The 21,205-nt window shown below is 37.4% G+C and overlaps 1 protein-coding gene across 2 annotated transcripts in view; it reads left to right on the top strand.

The window, feature by feature from the left end:
• Positions 1 to 8,992: 8,992 nt before the first annotated feature.
• The window catches only part of LOC113590661 (Kv channel-interacting protein 2), a 134,950-nt gene continuing 122,737 nt past the window's right edge, over positions 8,993 to 21,205 (top strand). For both annotated transcript variants that reach the window (XM_035529793.1, XM_035529796.1), the window contains exon 1: positions 8,993 to 9,439. In XM_035529793.1, coding sequence (XP_035385686.1) covers positions 9,367 to 9,439 — 73 coding nt within the window. In that variant the 5' untranslated portion in view covers positions 8,993 to 9,366. The remainder of the gene's footprint in view (positions 9,440 to 21,205) is intronic.

The following is a 21,205-nucleotide window of genomic DNA, read 5'->3' as shown; positions in this document are numbered from 1 at the left end:
TGTGTGTCTGTGTGTGTAAGTAAGAGAGACAGAGTAAGTATGAGAGACAGAGATGCTGGTTGATGAGATGACAAGGAGCAGGATCCTCATTAACCTGCTTGTCCTTGGCCATTGTATTCTACTAGAACCGTCCAGCCCTAGAACAAGATGTGATCAGCGATGAGATGGTGAACAGTCAGCATGGATTATGGTAACAATGTCTGAGTCTGGAGAAAGAACAAGGGCCACAAAGACACTGGGATAGGATTTGCCTCTGAGTATTACCTGATATCCAAAAGAGCCTTCCCATGTGATAGGCCAAAGTATATTGGAACTGCAATATCTTACCTCAGCTGTGTGAAGGCATCGAGGAGAAAAGACAAACTTTCTTCTAAGGATTTGATTTTCATCAGAATCTGGAGCAAAGAAAGGCTTTTAAAGGTGACTCCTGGTGTTTCAAATAGAAGGGCTGTGTAGTCAGTACTCAACAGTACATGCAATTTTGAAATTACTCTGTTTAAACTTACCTCAAACATTTGTCTGCTAATTGTGACTATGTTTTCTAACAGTATTATGTTCTAAAACAGTGGTCTTTAATGCTGGACATTGAATACATCTTTCCTGTGCTGGTTTTTATAATCACTGGTATTTAAGTGAACAGTTAATGTAACTAAGTGGCCACTTTGTCATCACACTTTACTCTTAGATACTCTTTATACCGCTACGCTTCAAGGTCTATCATTTGAAAATCTTTTTGAAATGAATTAACCAAGGATTACAGGCTCTAGATTTGAGGTCTGAGGACATTTAGCCTAAACTATTGTCACAGTTCAAGCATACACATTGCATATGATTTCAGACAGAGGTCTCTCTGGTTCTCTCCAGCTACCATTCACACTGGTGTTGTATTCCATGAGCTCCTCAGGTAAGTAGGATTCTAATTATGAACAAGGAGGTGTAATTAAACCTTGGGGCTCTGAGGATTGCACTGACACTCAAGGTTATAAAGCATGTTGTAGGCAACAAGTGACCTTTACAAGATGGCAGTGTAGATATGACATTCAGCCATTTGTTTTAATGACTATCCAAAGGCTTTTTTTTTTTTTTTTTTTACAGTAACTGACTCCTGAATCACCTTTTGCTATAAATACAATTAGCAATTAAGTTCATTATAATTTTAAATGTTTTTTATCCATTTAGTACATTTGTGGTAAAAACCGAGGTTTTTAATTACAGAAAGACACGTTACTCAGACCCACATATTCACACATGCACGCGGGCGCGCGCACACACACACACACACACACAGAAATTTGCAATGAGCACAACACATGAATGATGCAAGCCCTGTGCTCAAGGGCATTCAACGTACCCCCAAAGAGAGAGAACAAGAACAGGAAAACAGACAGGACCAGGGAGAGAGATGTCGGAATGGCGGACGAACCAGCCCCCCACCCATTCCCCCATCCCCTCCCATTAAATAACTACAGCATTACACCTTTCATGTCAGTCACATTTATACCAGTATTAGCCATGTCTTCTTGAACCTAGTTGTTTATATTAAACAATTAATTGTATTTAATTTTTAGTTACAGAATGTTTGTTACTTCATTACTTTTTTTTATATGTGACACATTAAATATCTCTACAGAGTTTATAGTTGTTCATGGTCTGAGCTGCTGGACTGAAAACTTGATTGTCATTCATGAATAGCAATAATCAACAGCTTAGACAGCTACATGTGTACAATACTTCAGACTACCACTCAGGCAACAGGAATCAGTCTTTACTCAGCCTATTAGCCTTGGTCCATTATCCTTTGTCCATTTTACTTGCATTTGCTTGTGTTAGCCAAGGTAAGTAGCTGCTTGTGTTCATGTTGTATCTTGTCATGCTTGAACATTGTGTGTGTGTGTGCATGTATGTGTGTGTGCGTGTGTATTAATCTGTGCTGTGCACAGTGTGATATAGATTGGGAAGAGCAATTTCGAATGTACAGATGACTTTGAAATAGCCTTCTGGCATCCTCAGATGTAATCCTCATACATAAACTAGCAGCATGGAGTTACCTCACTAAAGCTTGGGGTAGGAGGGCATGCTCGTGAACAGGCCTAAACATCTGATGACCATTCCCGAATGGTAGTGTAGGGACACTTCCTAAGCTTAACCATAGCGATCCATCAAATTGTTCCGTCTGAAGGATCATCAGTGCAGTGATGGAATATCTTGGCTTCCATGGATTCTATATTTTATGAGGACCTAGGGAATTTTTACAGCAGCCATTTCAAACTAGTGGCAATGTGTGTGTCGTGAAATGTGTTCTCCCTTATCATGAAGCCATACTGATAATGAATCCCACTTATTCATTCAGCCTATTCATATATTTCTGTCTGCCTTTCTTGCATTAGCCACCCACTGAAATGCAATCATAATGCAATCATCTACATATGTGAGATACTCTATTGCTATACCCAATGAAAACAATGCAGATTATTTTATTGATGTTCTTTCAACAGCAACTTAAATAGTGGTAGGGTTGTTTTGAGGTGAACTGATGTGATTTGACGGTGCTTTAAGAAGAAAACCTAAATCTTAAGCTAATAGTTAGGTTAACATACCTGAATGCAGACTCCTTTCAGAATATTAGAAATAAGCAATCCTTGTTAAAAGAACAGACTGGACATTTATTATATAGTATCTCTGTAAAAATATTGAAACATGAAATGTTATGACAAGCAACACTAAATGGGAATTTATTTAATAATTTATGTGTTTACCTTGAGCATAATAGATGTAATTAGATGTGAAATATGTAACGATATACATTCTATACGTCACATATTTCCCCACTGGAGAAATCCACCAAAGGTGACTTATTTTTGGCAGCAAAATGACTTTACTGTATATTTTACCTTTTATTTTAGATTATAGTATACTTTATGGTTAATACGGACAGGCAAATATCAAGCATGAGAGGAACATCACAGTCATCACAATGCTGTCATTTACATAAAATGCCCATGTTAAGTACAGAAATATAGACACCGTGGTGGTTAAATGCATGAAATAAGTGTATGATAAACTGTAACCATACAATCGAGAAGCTTATAGAACTCATGAATGGAAGTGGTTTTGCACTGCTAAAGAGCTGAAGTAAATTCCTTGGGTAATGTGAGCTATTGGACGGAAAAAACATAACTCTATCATATGTAGATAACCGTGAAGCTGTTACTAAATGCTAGATATCAAAAAGCTGTTTGCTCAGCTAGCATGTATCAATTGATTGAACTGACTCTCAAAATGGCTCACTGGAACATTTGCTAAAATATGAAGAAAAGATTGTCAGGCTATATTTCTGTAATAATGAAAAATATTAAATGGGGACATTTTTGTCACTGAATGGGCATTAGTTTGATAGTCAAAAAAATTGATTGCTAAGTTACTTTTATGTAGTCTACCTGATGTAAGTTCAAGTTTGCATTATGATGGTTAGAATGCCCAATCAGTAGCTTTTCTGTCTTTGAAATACCTCATGTGTGAAATACCTTACCATAAAAATATAGTGACTCTATTTGCCTTAAAAAATGTCTCTCAGAAGTAGCTGACTAATTTCAGATCTGATGTGAACTGAGAATGTAACTGTTCTTCAATCTGAATAGAAACAAACAAACAAAAAAAGCCTCAGTCCTTTAGATTGTAGACTCAAATGCTAAAATTAAATTTACATTCTTCTTTCCACAATTTGAGCTTGACAAGCTATCAGCAATAGATGATTTGCATAAGAATCTATTTTTTTAATGGAACAGAAAAGTTGAAGTTTGCATGATTATGACTAGACTTCGGAATCTTCCATTACTTGTTAGCTATGTTAGATTTGTGAATGCAGAGCTGTTAAAGAAGCCAAGTTTGTACAGCAAGTATGTAATGGCATTTAAGGTAAGTGAAAGTTTTATTTCCCCAAACTATTTCTTTAAAGAACTAAAAACATGTTTGTCTTCAGCAATATTATTGATGCTTTTATCTTAACTTTGAAAATTTGAAAGTTGCTGGTTTTATTTAAGTGGAAATACTGCTTTAAATTGGCCCAAAATAATTTAATTTACAAGGATATGGAAAACCTGCATACAGTCAGTTGCATACTGCTATGCCTTTATATACAATACATTATATACAATACCAAATGTTTTAAATTAAAAGTATTATTAATTGTATTGGAAATCTAGTGTTTAAAATGTTCCTTCATATTGAGAATAATTTATATATTATGTTTTATATATTATATAAAATATAGTGACAGCTTTGTTTTATCAGTACTAATACTTGTCTTCAGAGTTAGTGAGGGGTAGTAGTGATTAGGGGGAATACTTTCCTGCCCAGTTTAGTTTCTTGTACTTAACTTTAATTTCTGCCAACTGCCATCTTTCTGGTCTGTCAGTAGAAGTAAAAAAATGTATGTCCTCCGCTTGTTCCTCTGCCAGCCAGCTGCTAGACACCGCTGCATTGGAGATGACGCCAGTAGTGGAAATCATGCCAGCTCAGCACTGCGGAGGAGTCAATAGTGAAGGCACTGAGCATACTGCACAGAATACCACCAGCCAGTGAGATTTGTGCCTGGGTTATGCCCACACCAGTGATGATGTGCTAGACTACATCACCACATCCAGCAGCTTCAACTAACTGCACCATGGCTACTTAGATGGGGACTTTGGTAGTTTGGAGCTTTTCAGACTGGATAATGGCCCATCACCTTTGACAATTTAATGGAAAGATGCTTGTTAATGCTTGTTAATGTGACACTGATTTGTTTACTTGAGTAATTTTTTAGTGCATGTGCCCGCTATCTGTGAAGCTGGGTTAAACCCAACCAAACTCCTTGCCCATGTGGTTAATGCCAGTAGCCCACCTATTATATCTTAGGAGCTGGCTGTGAAGTTGGACTATTCCCAACAGGACAGCCTAGAGGTGCTCTTGTGCTCTGTAATCACTTGGGGGAGGTGTGTGTGTGCAGCAAAGAAGCTGAGGTAGCAGTGGCAACACTTCCAGTGACATGGCAGTCGACAGTATGGAGAACCTCATGGCTACTGCTGTGAAGCCTCTTGAAGGGACACTGAAGAAATTTTAGCCCTCTGAGTCACTTATCAGTGACTGTGCATTAATAATGTTTCTAGATACTGTGCCAAAGTTCCCTTAAAAATAGTTATCGAAGTTTGGGTGTTGTTTCTTCTTCATGAAGTGCCCTCAGGCTGGACACAAGTGTGGGGGCTGTAACCAGGATCAGAATAAGTTCTGAAGTCCATAATGTAATAAACTACAGTGCTGGACATGTGGAGGACAGTTCTCCCAGTCTCTAATTCCTTTGTTTATTCCACAACTTCATTGTTATCTTATTTCAACTTTGATCATTGGGCACATAATTATATAGACCTACCCATTTCTGAACATTGAACACAAAATTATATAGACCTACCTATTTTTGGTTGCCGCTTCATTTAAAATAGCTTTGGCAAAAGGTAGACTGCTTGATTTTACGTCAAGTCAAATTTATTCGTAAAGTGTTTTTTACAACACATCACAGAGAAGCTTTACAAATGTATGGTTCTTGTTTCTGAGATGGTGGCATCAGAGCAAAACCGATTCCACCGATGCAAAAAACTTGATAAATTATGAGATGATTTGTCACCAATGAGCAAGACTAGACCAATGTTAGCATCATCTCTGCATTAGCATACAACTAGACAAAAAGATTAGACTTGTAAAGATGAATACCACATGAACAGTTCATATATAGTACATGTGCCACTGATTAGCATGTAGCTCCAGCAGGTGTTCAAGTTTGCTGTATTGATTTCTTTGACATAATTATTTCATTTTATTATATTATAATTATTTTACTTTATTTAATTATTGATTTACACTTTTTTTGTCTCTGAAACCTACACTTAGTCAGTATACTGTTTCACATTGGTTTTGATGTTTATATTTTTAATTCAGATTTAATCACTTTAATCTGGGTTATCAAGCCTACATCTGTACATCTCTGTGTAAAGCAACAAAAAAATATATAATTTGGAACTTAGGTCTGAGATGAAGTTTGTTAATAATATCAACACAAATCTCACATTTTTACAGGTATTACTGCTAATACGAGACTCAGTAAGGGCAAATTCAAAGTCGTAGTCGTAAGGGTAATCGAGCCAGTACGGAGTGTTTTAGAAAACATGATAACAAAATCAATGGCTAGGATAAACGAACCAAAAGCACACGAAGGCAAACAGGGAAAGCAAGATATAACAAAAACTAAGTAGTAACATACGGAGGTAAGGAAAAACAAAACTAGAATCAACAAGAGACTTCGGCACAAAAACGGTTTTACAGACATTCAATATATTCCACACAAACGCAATGAACAGCAAAAGACAGGTTCCCAGACAGGGTTTAAATACATGAATTTAACAAGGTAGAAACGAGGGACAGGTGTGAGCAATCAAACTAGGGGAGGCAAAAACGAAACTACGAATGTAACTAAAATGCACAAGACAGGGAAAACATGGAAGCTGGAAGGGACTAACTGAGACAGCTAACTAGCATTTGTAACAGTTCAGGGTCTGGCTGAACAGGAAGTGGAAAATGTATGGGTAAAATGTGTAATGGCAGTTTTAGATTATACTATAAATGACAGTTGCACTACAAATAGAAATCTTTTTACATCCATACCTACCAGCTACTTTAAGGTCACCTTACTGCCAGTTGTGTAACCCATTTGCTAATATTTAAGTTAACAATTTGCAGCATTCATTTATATATTGCCTGAGACCACCTGGATGGAGCAACTCACTGCCTTACCTGAAACCACCTCTATGGAGCAGTTCACTTCCTCACCCAAGGCAGGAGAGACAGTCTTTTTAAATCCAACTCCAAATTCAAATATATATATATATATATATATATATATATATATATATATATAAATATATAAAGAAGAAATAGATAATTTTATTAAAATCAAGATTAAATGCACACATAATTCTGACACTTACCTACTTTTTAAATGCCAAGGTTTAATCTACCAAATAAATTCTGATGTGGCTTATACTAAAACAAGAAATTGGCTTTGATATAGAAAATGGATCAAAACACTAGTATTACCAGACCAATTGCTCCTCCTGCTTGTTTAAACCACAAGAAAGTTGTCACTGTTCCCAGTGATTTGGAATTAACTTCAACATAATTATCTGTCCTATCAAAAGGTTTCAAATTTGTACCTACAAGGCCTATCACCAATGAATTTAAGTCCATTACAGACACTTAATTTATAGACTGTTAATTAAATTATGGACTGTTAATTAATTAAGTCCATTACTACAGATTTCTTTCCACAGCATTTAAGACTACATGATTATTTTAATAAAAAATGGCCAGTATACTTTACACAAACGTCCTAACGCTAGTAGATGCCTTGACTTATCTAAACTCAACTAAATTTTCCTGGACACCTCCTACAGGGTAATTTGAAGCACTAGATTTTTATATCAGTATCTGCGAAAGAGAGATTAGTAACAGAAGCTTCAACAAACCTACTAAAAACATAATCTACTGAAGGAAAAATACTATGCACTTAAAATTTATGCAAAGTTAGTGGTATTGTTATTAAACCATCTGATAAGGGTGGGGCTGTTGTCATTTAGAGAAAAGACCTTTACAAGAAGGAAGAAATCAAGCAGTTTTCTGATACTAGTTTTTATAGACAGAACAGCTCAGACATCACTCCACAGTTACAGTCTACCATTCAAACCACTATTATTCATACCATTTCAGCAGGGCACCTCCCTGATTCCATACAGAATCTTATTGTAGCTAATCCTTGCTGTAGCTGTTTCTATCTTCTCCCTAAAATTCATAAGGAAAATAATCCTGGATGTCCTGTTGTATCCTCTTGTTCCTGCCCAACAGAAATAATATCCCAGTTTCTGGATGACATTTTTCCGCCAATTGTTCAGCATTTACCTACATATGTTATAGACTCTTCACACTTTCTACAAATCCTTGAATGCCTGACATACTAACGCTACCTGCCAACTCTTTGCTTTTTTCAATGCACATTAAAAGTTTGGACACGATTATCCCTAATAAAGATAGTCTGATGCAAGACCTGAGAATAACCCTTTGACTCCAAGTACTAGTCAAATTAGAGGACTTAGTTTGGTTACTAAAATGGGACCATCCTATGATAATCTCTTGGATTTATTGAGAAACATTTTTGAGGAATATACTGGACCTGTACCATTACACCCTTCTCCTAGTTCCACCCAGCTCTTGAATACACATGAAATATAGCACATCCTGATAAAAGGATGACCTTTATGCGTGACCTTTTTCAGTGAAGTTTGCAAATTCTTGTTTAAATACCACCACTATCTATTATAAACCTATGGACTCCCCTTCCTATTTACAATTCTTCACATTCCAAGGCCTGTAAAAGCTCCATCCCTCACTCACAGCTAAAGGTCCTGTGCTCACATATGTCCTCTTTCTCTGAAACCTTCTCCTCTCTCTCTCTCTCTCTCTCTCTCTCTCTCTCTCTCTCTCTCTCTCTCTCTCTCTCTCTCTCTCTCTCGCTTTCTCTCTCTCAGTGTGTGCGTGTTTGTGTGTGCATATATATATATATATATATATATATATATATATATATATATATATATATATATATATATATATATATATATATATATATATGTGTGTGTGTGTGTGTGTGTGTGTGTGTGTGTGTGTGTGTGTGTGTGTGTGTGTTCTATATAGACATGTATAGACTAAAATGGTTAGGTAGATAACATTTATACAAGGTAGGTGTTTCTTATGTTTCTCATAGAGTGGCTAGAGCTATGTATGCATTTTTATTATTAAGAATGAATGCATTAATGCATTTTTTTTTTTTTAATCTGTTGACTTTTACGCGCACGAGACAGGGCGAGCTCAGCCCGCGCGCGCAGCTTACGAAAGTATAATCTTTACGCGTCGTTTGGAAGACGATAGATAACCTATTGCATACCCACCTCATAGCAGATCTCGCCTCCGCAACTGAAAACCGGGGAGACTTCACCAATTTACCGTATTCTGTCTACGACCCTTAAGGTAACCGATTAAGGACTATTTTCGATGGTTCAACTCTATTTTATGATAACCACATCAAGAGAGAGCGAGAGAGAGCTCGTTGGTACAGCGCTTCACAGAACGAAGAAACAGACCAAACTGGAGAAGGTTGAAGACTGCTTTACACTCAGTCTTATAGTCTTTTGAAACTTTACAATCATTCAACTCGGTTACTAGACACACACGACACCGAGTAATCTTTTTAAAGGTTTTTTGGGGGTCATTTTGCAGGAGTTAGAAATGAAGGCTAAAGATAGGGACCAAAGCTTGTCTGACTCTAGAGAACTAGATGGATCATATGACCAGCTTACTGGTAAGTTTGGAATTTGTTTTTACTAACAATAAAATCTGCAGTGTGTCAAAATTATATTGTCAGGTTCTGGCTATTTAAATCGCTGTATGCATGGCTTGTCAATGCGTAACTAATAAAACACTTTGTTAGAATGGTATCCCCGGACAAATAAACGGCATATTTTGTTGTTACTGCTTCTGGCATGCCGCGACGTCTTTCAATGTGTTTAATGGGTTTCTCTTTGCTGACCTGGCTTTTAGCAGAGTTTGATGATTGCACCTGTTAACACATCTGTCTTGACCGCTCGTTATATGGACTACTCGTCACGTCCGTAGCTAAACCGATGCGAATTTCTGTTCCCGTGATACTTATATCTATGCAAAGTATTTTTGGTTTATATTGGAGCCGGAATTCTTTTCACTCACTAATCTATCAAAACGGTTCATAAGCGTGCCCATTACACGCGGCAAAATAGAGGCATACTCTCACAATCCGTTTTATCTATCTTCCTTAATATAAGCGTGAACCACTGGGTGGACGGTAGCCTACTTCGGAGGAGAAGGTATGCAACCTAAGGATCTTGTACACTTACAAAGCAAAGCAACCTGGGATATCCATGAGTGAGAGGCTGCTGGAGGCTTAGTGGTTTCTATTGTAGAGTACAAGACAGGATGAGGAAACACTGATGTCAATTCCTCACGCAAGAATGAATGAGATTGCCTACAAGATCATTGACACATCTGGGTCCCAGGGGATTAGTAAGAAGTGAGTGGAATAAGCAGTGCTTAAAAAAACCAAACTGAAATTAGGGTTATTTTATTTTTGAAGCTGCCATCCTTGAAGTTTAATGGGAATTTTGTTTGCTCATCAGTCAAGAAGACCTTAGCTCAGATCCTGCAAGCATGCACTTGAGAAAGTGTCTTAAAGCCAATCCAAGCCAGGGGCACACACAGAGTTAAGGGGGCACAACCCAACAATCCCTTTGTTTGCTAGTCAGTCATAGGGGCAGAATTGTGTATAGACTTTTTAAAAAAAGACCCATTCCTTCTCCCTGTTCTGATGCTTCTTTACCTTCTCTTTGTTTTACTCTTTTTTACTGCTTCTGTGCTGAATCTGTGCTGAATCTGTGCTGAATCTGCTTTCACGCGTTCTCTGTGTTGTCTTCTCAGTCCTTGTTCCCTACTCATTTTCTGGGTGCTCTCTGACTTCTGTCATGAGAAAAATTTCGTTTATGTGCAATAATGTATATTTCATTTTAATAATATTGTCACCCGTAATTCCTGAGATATAAAACTACATAAGAATTATGCGATTTTTAACAAAAGGATCAAGTTACTGATGATATTTTTAATTTTACAAGCTTGTGCAATGTAGTTTGTAATGCCCCCTTTGGTAACTTAATTAGCTATTGCCTTTGCTTTAGTGGTCTGATATGTTTTGGTAGGAACTGGCTCTCAGTGAAATGATAGCTACTGAAACATTGAAAAGTTATTGGGTCATTGTGGGAAATGGAATACCTGTAGTAAATTTGTGTGCTGCTATGCATCCTGTAGTTTTGCTCAACAATCCAGGTTAAAACATAAAGCATTATGACTTTCATATTTACTTTTTACCTCCTGTGATTATAGTGGGGCATGGAAACATCTTACCGGGGCACAAGACATATTAAATTGGATTTAGTAACCCCCCTGTTCCAAGACTTGACTGAGATTATAAGTCATAAATCTCAATACCCTTCCTCTCCTTTTACCTTCATTTTCGTTTATCTTCCCAATGGAGTCAGAGTAAACAATATTTTCGGCATGTCCTGATATAGTATATTCATCTTGAGTAAGGGAGACACTACCGTGGGCATCTAGAAGATGCAGTTCCAAGTGTAAACTGAATTAAAAACTGAATTACAGAGAGAAAATCCAGTGTTGTTGTGCATGCTGTGACGGTGACCACAGTCTAAAGCAAATGAACAAAGGAGAGATACATCTTACATTTGACGGTTAGGAAGATGTAGTCAAAAGTGTCTCTTACCTTAAACTAGAGTGCTCAACACTTTTTTCCTATGTATTTTCTAATTTAATTTACATAATATATTTGTTATGCAAGCACAACTCCATGTACTGTGGATATTTCAGTCCATATTCATTATATGCTAACATTTGTTAGTCATGAACTTTTGACAGCATCACAGGGAGGTGCTGAGTGAAGGAAATTCACAGCTGGTCTTCTTATACTAGATTATCAGTCTACAACAATGGTCACCAACCTTTTTAATAGTATCATCTTTTGAAATCTGAACAGTATAAATTTTATTCTTAGGCTACATTAAAAATAAAACAACTGTATATTTCACAATATCCTCCAATTACGTAAAATGTACAGCTGGTACAGTTGCAACTTCAAATGACAATTTTCATCTTTGTTTTTAAAGTCTCTGAATAAGGAGTAGTCAGCGACCACTATCGCCTCTTCTCCATCTGCGAATGTTTTTTTTTTTTTTTGTGTGTGTGTCTGTGTATGCATGTGCATGTCTTGGGTGGCTAAAATGAAAAGAAGCTTCAGTATATTTCCCCCCTTTACTACCGCTCTGGTAAAAAATTAATTTTGAGCCTATCGTTAATCTTTCATCTTTAACATTTTTTTTATTAAATTGAACTTCAGAAGATAAGTGCCCTTGAATACATCCTTGAGTGTTGGTGCTCCAAGTTACTTATATTGGGCAAAGCTAGACTATATTGACATAGGCTATCACACAAATTGTTTTGTTATTAATTGCAGTGTATTAATCTCATTCTCACACACCAGGTGAAAGTCGTATGACTTTTCTTTCTTCACAGCCCCTCCTCAGCCATTTTTTCAGTCATATTTGAGGAGAGTTAGAGAAAAAAAAACACTATTTGTAATAGCCCTGCTTAATTAGCTATCTAAGCACTGATGCAGAGGGATGCAGTTATGGTCAATATGATAACTGCAGCAGTCATATTACTCAAACGGCTGATATGATCAACATGGGAGGTCTGGGAGATTGAGCTGTCAATTGTGATTGGTTGGTCACCACTACTCTACAGCATACTACTTATTTGCCAATTATATATGGTTACTTGAAAACACACCACTGGTCTTCCACATTGTAATGATGGATGGCTGTCTGTACGATTGTATCCTGTATGAGGTCTATAATTAGATATTCTATTATAGATCTTCTTCAGTGTTCCCAACACTTTCTCTTGCTTTCACACAGTTTTCCTGCTATGAATCCAAACTTGGAAGCCTCCTGTACTCATGTCTCCGTCAGTGCACTAAGCACGTCAACGTTCAGAAGATTTAAAGGTTTCCTATTGAGCACTGGTTTTAAAATAACTTCAGTCTATGCAGTGGTAGATGAGATAACTGACACTGTAGACTGCTTATTGTGCAGTATTTGAAAGAGCAATTTTGTTCCCCACAATGAGTGCTATATGTCTAGGGCCACCTGAAACCTTGCCAAGAGCTTGGGTTAAACATGCATCCTTTTGGACTGTTTGCACATTTACAGCACAGTGTCAGTAGGCTGATATTCGGACTGGGATGGCACAGTGCTATTTAGGACAATAAGAATTTGAAATGGCACATATCCAGATCGACCAAGGCCTGAGCTTTGACAGGTAATTTATTTGGCTTCTAAAACTAGATGCAGAGTTAAGTGGTCATTTGCACAGAAAGAACATTGTAGAATATTTGCCACACAGCCTCAAATGCTGCACACTGTTAAGCACAGTGACTCCTTAAAGTTAGCTCTGTTTTTAGCTTCAATGACCTTTTATTGTAATTTTTCCCTTGTTACTTGATCATTTAATTGGCAGAACTACTACCAGCATTTTACTTCACTATAGTAATGGCTCATTTGAAGTAACGAACAAAGCATGTGGATTGTAGCAAGTCTTCCCAATACGAGCCATTCATTTCATATAATTAACCTATAGTCATAACATGGTGTTTTGATCTTAACATTTCCTCAGCAGTGTAATCAAATTTTCAGCACACCAGTCTTCCTTTTTGGAGATCAGTATTCTATGAAAGTTCTATCTGCATATGCAGGAGGATACTTTAATTATTTTCTCTTAAATATGGTGAAAAATATGGAGTTTTTATTTGATCATTTGTTTCTTTTTTGCATTGCCTTTTTAGACCAAAGTCAAAATCATGACAAATCCATTAACCTAATAGCCAGCATGGCGGTCTATCTAAATGACACAAACATTAGGCAAACTGCCCAACACACCACTCTCCACCCACTGACTTGACTTTTACCTGGTCAACACCTGCACAGCTTCATTTCACAGCTTACCATTTCTTGGACTGAGTTAGACCTAGGCAGCCTTCCAACATCCTTCTTGTATTTTGTAAAAAGAAGATTGCATATTAGGATCCTACTTAAAATGGGCCTTCAGATCCATGTGTGCACTCAGCAGAACTCGACTCATCTAATTAAGTGATTTAATTCCTAGTGCGTTCTGAATAGGGCAGGTAAAGAATAGCTGGGCTTGGACTTTGAACAATATTTAAGGAGTTGGAGAGTACTTGTGAAACCCACTCATGGAGCTCATTTGGAGCTCTGGCATAGAACTTAATGTTGATCATATCTGGACTCCTCGTTCTGTCAGCAGTAGTATATCTCAGCGATGTGGGCCGGTGGTGTGAAAGTGTGTCTGTGTAGGAGAGGTAGGCATGACTCACAGCTTCAGAGGGTGCGCTGTAGATATGTGACGGGACTGACCTGTGTTGCTTTAAGTTAGTGTGGGTGACTAAAAACCATCCCTTTGATATACCTTAAATGATATACAGAAATACATTACTGTAGATATAGCAGTCTGTTCACTCCAGCCCCCTTCTTTGCTATACCAAACGTTCAGAAGACAATTACTGAAGCCACGTTTCAAAAAGGTTTGAATTATCACGTATGTCAAATAAAATGATCCAGGGATATTGTTCCATATTTTTTACCCAGATGCTTGCTGTTAGATATAATTAGATGTTCATTTAAAATAATGCACACAATTTAGAGAAAAATATCCTTTGGGCATAATATATATATATATATATATATTTAGACACCCGTGAGTGACCTGTAACCAAGGTGAAGGCTGTTAAATATTTACTTGTGTAAAATCAGTTTTCTTTCACTTTACCTCACCTGCTGTTTCTCTGACCAAGGTAGCAGTCAGTTCCATTTCACTTCCATGAGACCTGTTCAATTCATGATGTCAGTGTGCATTCAGTTCTTAACCAAGTCATAAATTTCTCGCTTTTAAATGTGTGGAGGAACATGAGCAGAGCTGAATCTTCTTGAACAGGCAGGATGGAAGGATCAATTTGACTCCAACCCTCTAACCCTGCAAACTTTAGCTTTCAGCCCTTCATAATTCATATTCCGACTAATATTTTATGGAAGAGACACAGGAAAAAAAACAGGGTGCAGTTAAAGGCCTTCTAGCTCCATTATGTGCAGATGACTGAAATCCATCAAGTCTTTGTTATTTTGGGAGGAAAAGCATAGGCATTTTCACTCAGTTTGTAAAAATATTCACACACACACACACACACACACACACACACACACATTTTATATATATATATATATATATATATATATATATATATATATATATATATATATATATATATATATATATATATATATATAAAAGAGAGAGATGTTCAAAGTACACAGAGTTTCCAGAGAAACAGGACGTTTAGGACAGATGAAGAACATCCCATTTCTCTGGAAACTTGGTTAAGTACACTGCATTTATTCATCTGGAACCTTCTTCATATATATATATATATATATATATATATATATATATATATATATGAGAGAGAGAGAGAGAGAGAGAGAGAGAGAGAGAGAGAGAGAGAGTGCCGTAGAGAGAGTGTTAAACAAACATGATACACAAGAATACATCTAACATAAACACGTTACATTCAGACATTACGCCGACAATAACCAACACCCTGCACACTTTAACATGGGTTTATATACATTGAGACGAACAAGGTGCAGGTGTGGTTACAAACACAGCCCTCCCACTGCACGTGACGTGAGAAACCATGTGACCACGTGAGAAACCATGTGATATATATATATATATATATATATATATATATATATGTGTGTGTGTGTGTAAAACTATATTTGTGTGAGTAGTTATACAAGCTTATTAAAGAACCACAAGGATGAGAGATGATTCACGATTCTTTAACTAGTTCAGCAAGTCATGCTGGTCAGTTGGATGGGCAGTTATGGTACAGTATACTGATGTGTTTTATGAATGGTTCCTTAGGGAGTCAGAGCTGTCTGTCTGCATGCTCAGCGGCCACATCCAGCCTCATCTCTCGCTCTTCCCCATGGGTGTATTTAATGGTGCATTCCCACAGCAGTGCTTTGTTAAATTGCTGATCATAGTGGCACTTTCCCTAGAAAGCCTGCTGGGAATTGTATCTTCTAACAGCTAAGAGAATGGGCATCATGGAGAGGGGGAAAGCACTTCAAATAAAGGCTTAAACATTCATTTCATTATTATCTTGGCTATTGCTAACACATCCCACAGTTTCACTGTAGCATTGAAATATGCATTAGCCTACAGTATAGTATTTTTATTTATTTATTTATTTGCCTTGCCTTGCCTTCTATCATGGTATCAAGTTCAAGTTTCAAGTTTCAAGTTTGGTTTATTTGTCACACACATATCATTATTGATTCTGCCTTTGCAATTCTAATAAACTGCAGGTTGCTAAATAAATATAAGGTAAAATGATGGGTATGGTTTTTCCAGTCATTGATAATTCATAGGATTTACAGTTGAATTTTGTATATACACCATATTCTGCTCCTTTCCTCCCTTCAGAGAGCATATCTTAAAAGCTGCACACTGATAGACAGATCATTGCTGAAAGGTCCTGTGCTCAGACGAATCCACAGTCTAGGATCGACATGGTTAACTTAGCCGTAGGTCTGGCCTCTTAGCCTTCCAAGCTCTTGCCCACACTGAGTGAATCAGTAGCCTCTGAATCACATCTCCCAAATAAAAAATCTGCAGAAACATATCTTCATATCAACATCCTGAACACAGTAGTATTCATTGTTAATTTAAAAGGTCTTTAAATAAAAAGAAGTTAATTCCCATACTTTACATAATTGAATTTTTGGCTTCTCTCTCTTCCTAATGCTGTGATTTCAGTTACTTATTATTAGCTACACAAACAATTTTTTCAAAGTCCTATTTATTTATTTATTTATTTATTTGTGGTCTATTTTTATGTATATGCGTGGAGAAATATAGAGCTTAAAAAGTGTTAGAAATAAATGTTTTTACAAGCTTGTGTTCATATTTGGAATCCACAAGAAAGTTTTTTCACCATAAATTAAGTTCAAAAGTTCAAATACTAAAAATTAAGAATGATTCAAACTATTTCTGCTACTACACATACAAAATAACTGTTTAGGTACTGGATATACAAATTGTGATTATGAATGTCAAATTGTGTTGAAATTTTGTGTCCATATAAAGTGGCTTTGCTTAGACTGGAGTAATAACCTGTTGATGAAAAACAAGGTAATAATGTAATCACAAATAAGTATGCTAGACAACTTTCATTGCATAGCATATATACTGGCTTACTTAAGCAGCATCCAGCATATGCAATGTCTTATTACAGCATGCAGTATTAGCATTTTCTGTACTGGCAGAGCAGAACTTGCTACCTGTACTAGTATATATGTAGTATTATATGACCTAAACCTTGCTTACAAATCAAACTGTAACATATTCGTGAATAATTAATTGAGTATTGGAAAGAAGTATCAGAACTGTTTGACTTTCTCTTGGCCTAACTACAACAATGGATGTGTGTTCAGTGTTGTAGCCTATGTGTTCAGTCATGTGAGTGAGTACCACTAGAAGGACACACAGAGTCATTGATGCAAAGCACCAAAGCTATTTCAGTGCTATTGTAACCGTAGTGTGGAACTGATGGAAGTTACATCAACCAAGATGAGTAAACCTCAACGGGACTTTCCTAAGTTCAGTAGGAGGGTTTAAACAATGAAGAGGCAAATCTGGATTTAATAAATGAATTACGACAACAATAGCAACTGTACAAATGCAATTCAGGCAAAAAAGTAATAAAAGAAATAAAGAAATATTCATTCTTCTGTCCATGTTTTAAGTTCAGTCCCTGGAGCCTCCCTTACGTGCATGCATATGTGTGTGTGTGTGTGTGTGTGTGTGTGTGTCCAGCAAAAAAACTTGCATGACCATGTCCTTTCTCTTTCTTAAGGCTCCTGCCATCTGTGGAGCTAGATGGTGCAGGACCAACGAGTTCACGGCATCGCTGGCTCGCCATCTCTTTCTCTCTCTCTCTCTCTCTCACTGCATCTGAATCCGAATGCAAATCTCCCAAACAAGATCTGTCCAACCCCCCCAAAACAACAACAACAACAACAAGAAAAAAACAGTCTGCATAGTGCAGAAACAACTGTTACAGCTCACCCTCAAAGCGCAAAAAAAAGAAATCCCAATCATCAGTGCAACTGGCATTTTGTAACATTCTCAGCAAGGCACTAGCATGACAATGACTATTTCTATATAAAAACATGGCTGCATGAGCATGTTATTCAACACATAAGCTACACCGAACAAACTCACTTTGGTAAATTTACATACACAGACATTATACATAGGTATTTTCACAATTCTCCTAACTGATTTTACTTTTCAGGGTTTGAAGGTCACATATAAAACAGAAGACTCACCCTCGTTATCATGACTTGTTATCAGTATTTCTCTATTGTGACCACATCCAAACATATCAACTGCGTCACAGGCTAGTCAAATTTGTGGAAGGCTAACTTACTGGGGCTAAATGTGATAACGGCTGTATACCACTTAAACAAGGTGATAACTTGTGATAACTTTGGGGTAAGATCTCTAAGCACTCTTCTGACCCTTTTACCCACTTTGCTATAAAACAACTCTTTAGTGCACTCTCTGTGCTCTCATCCATGAGGGGAGAAAAATGACAACGTGTTGGGGAAAACTTTCACTCACTGAACAGTGGGGGCACTATCACTAAATTGAACTCTTCCCTTGCATGAGAAATTTAGGTGGGTTACATCCTTCCCCCACTAAATCTGCATGCGTCCTCGCATGTAGGAAACTCATCTTAAATTGTTTCAGAGGGCCTTGAATAACTAATATTTGGCCCCAGATCATAGTCAAGAGTGTGGGAAAATGCCTTGTCAAGTCCACCAGGTATAGACTCCATAACCAGGATCAAAGGATTTCTCAATCATGTGGACCTCCTAGGTTCCATACCTCCTCCTAATAACTGAGTGGCAGTAGGTTCAGGTTCATTTTCTAATTTGTGGGAAAGCTCATCAGTATCCATAGGTTCTGCCTTGTCTTCTATGTCTTGACTAACTATCTGACCTGATGGGGTCTTACACTGTTTGTGTCATCGACTGACTGTTGAACCAGACTATCCAGTTGATCATCTTGCATAGGCGATACTTGAAGATGATATGCAGGTTCTTCTGCATTTATGTCAGACTTTATAAATCTCTCATTGCTTGGTATGGACTCTTCCTTCCACCCAACCTCTATGGCAGGCTGAATATCTGATATGCTTGATTCACCCTCTGAACTGGACTGATCCTCAATGGTGGGAAGTACTTGTTCTCTTTCCTCAGGAATTTCAATAGTCTCTACCCAGGATGTAGCATGGGGGGAATGGTACCCAACCATCTCACATACAAGAACTGGATGTATGCCCTTCTCTACCTTTTCCAGACATTGATTTAGTGGCTCAATCCCCTCTTCTGACTCAAGTGTTGGAGGACATGTCATACTCCTTGGAGGTCTTGGCAGAGTAAGTTCTATGGCAGGGGCATGTAGAAACCCACAAGGCAACAGCAAATCTCTATGCAGGGTTCTCTCTGAACATTCTGCACCCATAGGTGTCACAACGTAGACTGGAGTGTCAGTAGTTTGCTTCATAATCCTGTACATGACTGGGCTCCATCTGTCTGCCCTAAACATTTCTTACGAGCACCTGGTCACCTGTTTCTAGGGTAGACTCTCTGACCTTGGCATCATATCTCACTTTATTTCTCTGTGCTACTTCGTTACAGTGCTCAATGGCCAATTTTTAGCTCTCCTGGAGGCTATCCTGTAATGTCTTCACATATTCCAGATGTGACACATTTCTGGGACCTTCAGGGGTCATTCCAAAAGCAAGGTCAATAGGAAGGCTTGGCTGCCTACCAAACATAAGATGGTAGGGAGAGAATCCAGTTGTGTCATTCTTAGTACAATTATACACATGTACCAGTGGCTGGACATAATCTCTCTACCTTACTTTGTCCTCTTCCTGAAGAGTTCCCAACATTTATAACAGTGTTCTATTGAATCTCTCCGTGGGGTTTCCACATGGATGGTAGGATGTAGTGTTGTGCTCATGCTCTTCTTCCAGCTCGACTTGATAATATCCTGACTTAAGATCTATGAGTGAGAACCATTTGCTTAGCACAAGAATAAAGATAATAAACACAAATCCCCCCCCCCCCCCCCCCCACAAAAATACTCAACCCAATATACTATGGGTAATTGGCTTATTATCTGCATTTCTCTTTTATAACCACATCCAAATCCACATCCACTTCCAAAAACTGCGTTACAGGCTAGTCAGGTTTGTGAAAGGCTAACAAGGAAACGTACCGGAGCTAAACACAGTAATGACTGTATACCACTTAAACAAGGTAATAACTTGTGATAATTTTGGGGTAAGAGCTCTAAGCACTCCTCTGACCGTTTTAAGCATGTTGCTATAAAACAACTCTTTAGTGCACTCTCAAAAGAAAAATATTGATGTGGAGTTTCTCTGCGGTCTTATCCATGGGGGGAGAAAAATAATGACTGTGGTGGGGAAAAGATATGCTCACTGTACAGTGGGGACACTATCACTATCACTAAATTGCATGAAAAATTGAGGTAGGTTACTTATGACAAATTCTATTAAACATGAGTGAGTTACAAGCCAGGTTAATAAAGTGCTTGCATCTAAAAACTCTTGCTTCAGAATGTTTGGTGTTGACTTAGGTCAAGCTTATTTACTCATCAGAATTTACTTAAAGCATATTTGCTCATCTGAATTTATTTACTTTAAACTTGTCTGAATTTACTGGAAGTAAAGGATTCTTCACCTCTGCCTTTTTTGTATTTGTACTATAAAGCAACCTTTGGTTTGAGAAAGGTGACATATAAATGAAAGATTTGTAATTATTGTTGTCAAGCTGAGTAGGTAGAGGCAGAGCTGAATGCAGGTTCAGTAAAACCAGGGTTTAATATATATCTAGAATCTAAAAACATGGAATAACTGGTAGAAGTCAAAAACAGAAAAAGCAGAAAACCAGGCAAACTGAATAGCCAAAGGCTAGGCAAAAAAAAGAGAACAGTGAGGCACGGAAACAATAACAGCTTGGTACACACTAGAAAGAACTGAGCAAGTCTTTTCAGTAAATAAGACACAAGGTTTAAATACACAGGAAAATTAAACATGGTAATTAAGAATAGGTGGCACTAATAAACAAGGGAATTGGAATGAACAGTGTTGACAAGAAGATCATGGGAAATGTAGTCCACAGAGATGGAGACAGGAATGCTTGGAGGACTGGATGTGATAGTTGCTGTCTTTCTTCTTATTGTTATTAATATACAGTGCTAACATGCAGTAAAGGAAGGCCTAATGTTAATG

Source organism: Electrophorus electricus, chromosome 9 (genome assembly GCF_013358815.1).
Source record: "Electrophorus electricus isolate fEleEle1 chromosome 9, fEleEle1.pri, whole genome shotgun sequence".
In the NCBI taxonomy this organism is placed as follows: Eukaryota; Metazoa; Chordata; class Actinopteri; order Gymnotiformes; family Gymnotidae; genus Electrophorus; species Electrophorus electricus.
The sequence above is the reverse complement of the archived record's forward strand: the minus strand, read 5'-3'. Positions and strand labels throughout refer to the sequence as shown.